This window comes from Galeopterus variegatus, unplaced genomic scaffold (genome assembly GCF_000696425.1).
Source record: "Galeopterus variegatus unplaced genomic scaffold, G_variegatus-3.0.2 Scaffold9712, whole genome shotgun sequence".
Lineage (NCBI taxonomy): Eukaryota > Metazoa > Chordata > Mammalia > Dermoptera > Cynocephalidae > Galeopterus > Galeopterus variegatus.
In genome coordinates this window covers 1,852-4,559 of record NW_007735823.1, presented here as the reverse complement: position 1 = coordinate 4,559, position 2,708 = coordinate 1,852, and the positions used below count along the sequence as shown (strand labels likewise).

At 40.4% G+C, this 2,708-nt stretch overlaps 1 protein-coding gene across 1 annotated transcript in view; it reads left to right on the top strand.

Moving 5' to 3' along the window:
* The window catches only part of LOC103609514 (cytochrome P450 2C19-like), a gene marked incomplete at its 3' end in the record, with an annotated part of 35,347 nt that overhangs the window by 30,962 nt on the left and 1,677 nt on the right, over nt 1-2,708 (top strand). Inside the window, exon 6 of the mRNA XM_008593820.1 lies at nt 2,121-2,262. Within this exon, the coding sequence (XP_008592042.1) occupies nt 2,121-2,262 (142 nt within the window). The remainder of the gene's footprint in view (nt 1-2,120; nt 2,263-2,708) is intronic.

Here is a 2,708-nt window from a genome sequence, read left to right as displayed (position 1 = left end):
GGGGCGCTGCCGCGCTCCCCAAGCGGCGCACTATCCAGTGCGCCACCGGGCCGGCCCGTCAATGTAAACTTTAAATCTGCAATAAAATGGTTTTGTCTTTGGAGCCCACGATCACCTTTCATATTCATAATATCTGATAGAACTCTGGATACAAGGTTGGGGCTCATTAAATACTGTATAATCATTAGCTGATTTCTAGAAGCCTAAAATTCTAATTTCTTTTTTTCTTTTTTATTGAAGCATAATTGATCATATGTATTTTCAGGGTACAACATTGACTACCATCACTAGTGTACAACATATTTTAACCAAATCAATATTATTAGCATATTCATTATTACAAATCATAGTGTTTATTCTTTATACCATTTATCCAATCTCTCTCCATCCCCTTCTCCCTCCCCCGCCCCACCATCCCCTTATAACCATTGATTTGATCTCTACTTCTGAAAGATTAATGTATTGTTGTGGTCTTTTTCTCCTTCCTTCCTTTTTTTGTTTGTTCGTTTCTTTCTTCTTTCCTTCTTTCTTAGCACCCACTTATGAGTTAGGAAATGTGGTATTTCTCTTTCTGTGTCTGACTTATTTCACTTAACATAATGCTCTCCAAACTCATACATGTTGCTGCAGATAGCAGAATTTCATTCTTTTTTATATCTGAGTAGTATTTCATTGTTTATATACACTACAATTTCCTTATCTAGTCATCTGTCAATGGACATTTATGTTGGTTCTATATTTTGGCTATTGTAAATAGAGCTGCATTGAACATGGGAGTGCAGGTATCCCTTCAACATGATGATTTCCATACTTTTGGGTATGTACCCAGAAGAGGGATTCCTGGACCATTTTTCAGTTCCATATGCAGTTGTTTGAGGAATCTCCACACTGCTTTCTATAATGGATTTACTATTTTACAGTCCCATCAGCACAGTAGACGAGTCACCTTTTCTCAACATCCTCTCCAGCATTTCTTATTCTTGGTCTTATTGATAATGCTCAGTATAACTGGGGTGAGATGATATCTCAATGTGGTTTTGATTTGTATTTCCCTGAGGATTAATGATGTCGAGCATTTTTTCAACTACCTTATGGCCATTTGCATGTCTTCTTTTGAAAAATGTGTGTGGCCGGCTGCCTGCAGGGTGGTCCAGGCTGTTACGGTGGCAGTGGGCCCTCCTTATGAGGGCAGTAGCTATGGCAGTGGTGGTGGTAGACCACCTCTTCTGGCTCCTGCTCTGGGTGGCTGGAGGGAGTGTGCAGTGGCTTCTGGCTGGGTGCAGGGTCATGCGAGTTCCTACTTTTGCTGGCTCCTGCTTGGGGCAGTCGGAGGGGGCTGGTGACTGCTTACAACTGGTTGCTGGGTTGTGTGTGTTCCTCCCTCAGCTGGCTCCTGCTCCAGGTGGTGGGATAGAACAGGTGGTGGCTTCTGGCTGAATGCCAGGTCAAGAACTGCAAACTTTTGATTCAGGCTTATAACATCTTTCATGATGTGGTCCTAATTTACATACTTATATAAATTAATATTGTGTTTGTTTACAAATAGGATAAATTCAACTTAATAATGACATGAACAAAGAGTGGGATTATTTAACACAAATATAAAGATTCCCATGATGGGCTACTCCAGAGCTAATACAGTACCTTTGAAGCATCAAAGAGTCAAGTGCCTCCAATTTTTCTTCACCATATTTAGTATATAGGCCTTCATTTTCATGGTTAAATCTTTATGTCCCAAGGTGATATCTACCCTACCTACTCCTTTACATATGTGTTTTGAGTGAGATGGAGGAAATTGAAGAAGGGGCACCAATAAGCTTCTGCTTACATCTTTTTTGGGAAGGAAATATGCTGCCTGGCTCATCTAGCTGTAAAGACCCTCATGAATGGAAATTTTAGGCAAGCAAGGAGTAAGGGGACAGTGAATAAGTTTGGGTGAACTGATCTACAGTCTCTGCCACATAATACAGTGTTTTGTTATAATAGATTCTAGATTATATAGAATCTATGTCTAGATTCTGTGTTGGCTAATTTTATAACAATGTGAGTTATTCTGAATTCACTGCAGTTAAATATGCTGACAAATAATTTGTCAAATAAATGCATCAAAATGTTCCTAGGAAAAGCACAAACAGCAGTTGGAGTTTACCTTTGAACACATGGTCATTACTGCCCTTGATTTGTTTGGAGCTGGCACAGAGACCACAAGCACCACCCTGAGATATGGACTCCTGCTCCTGCTGAAGCACCCAGAGGTCACAGGTATGAACACACTGATGAGCAGAGTGAATTTCAGCCACGATGTTGGGAAGATCCTGCTAGTGTCCTCTATATTCTTTCTCTTAGAGAGGCTTCATTATTAAACTTCTGTGCTACGAGTTGCAATCTGTCCAAACTTAAGGATGTGATTAAGATGGGGCATCTTTGCAGAATATGGGAAGGTGACTGAGAGAAGTAAAGACAGCATGGCAGCAGGAGAAGGAATAAAGCTCTGGTGTCATGTCTGGATCTCATGGGAGGTGGTTTGTGGCAGGTACAACCAGCATCAATTGGCCTGGGATTGCGTATTGTTTTTATTATGAAAAGACCACTTTGAACAGTAGGCATATTCTTGCAAATTCCTTTCCTCATTCTGAAAAGTCAATGTTCTAAAGCTGGGAAAATGCAAACTCTTTTCCTTGAAGTATCAGTGAAATTCCTAGAAATTT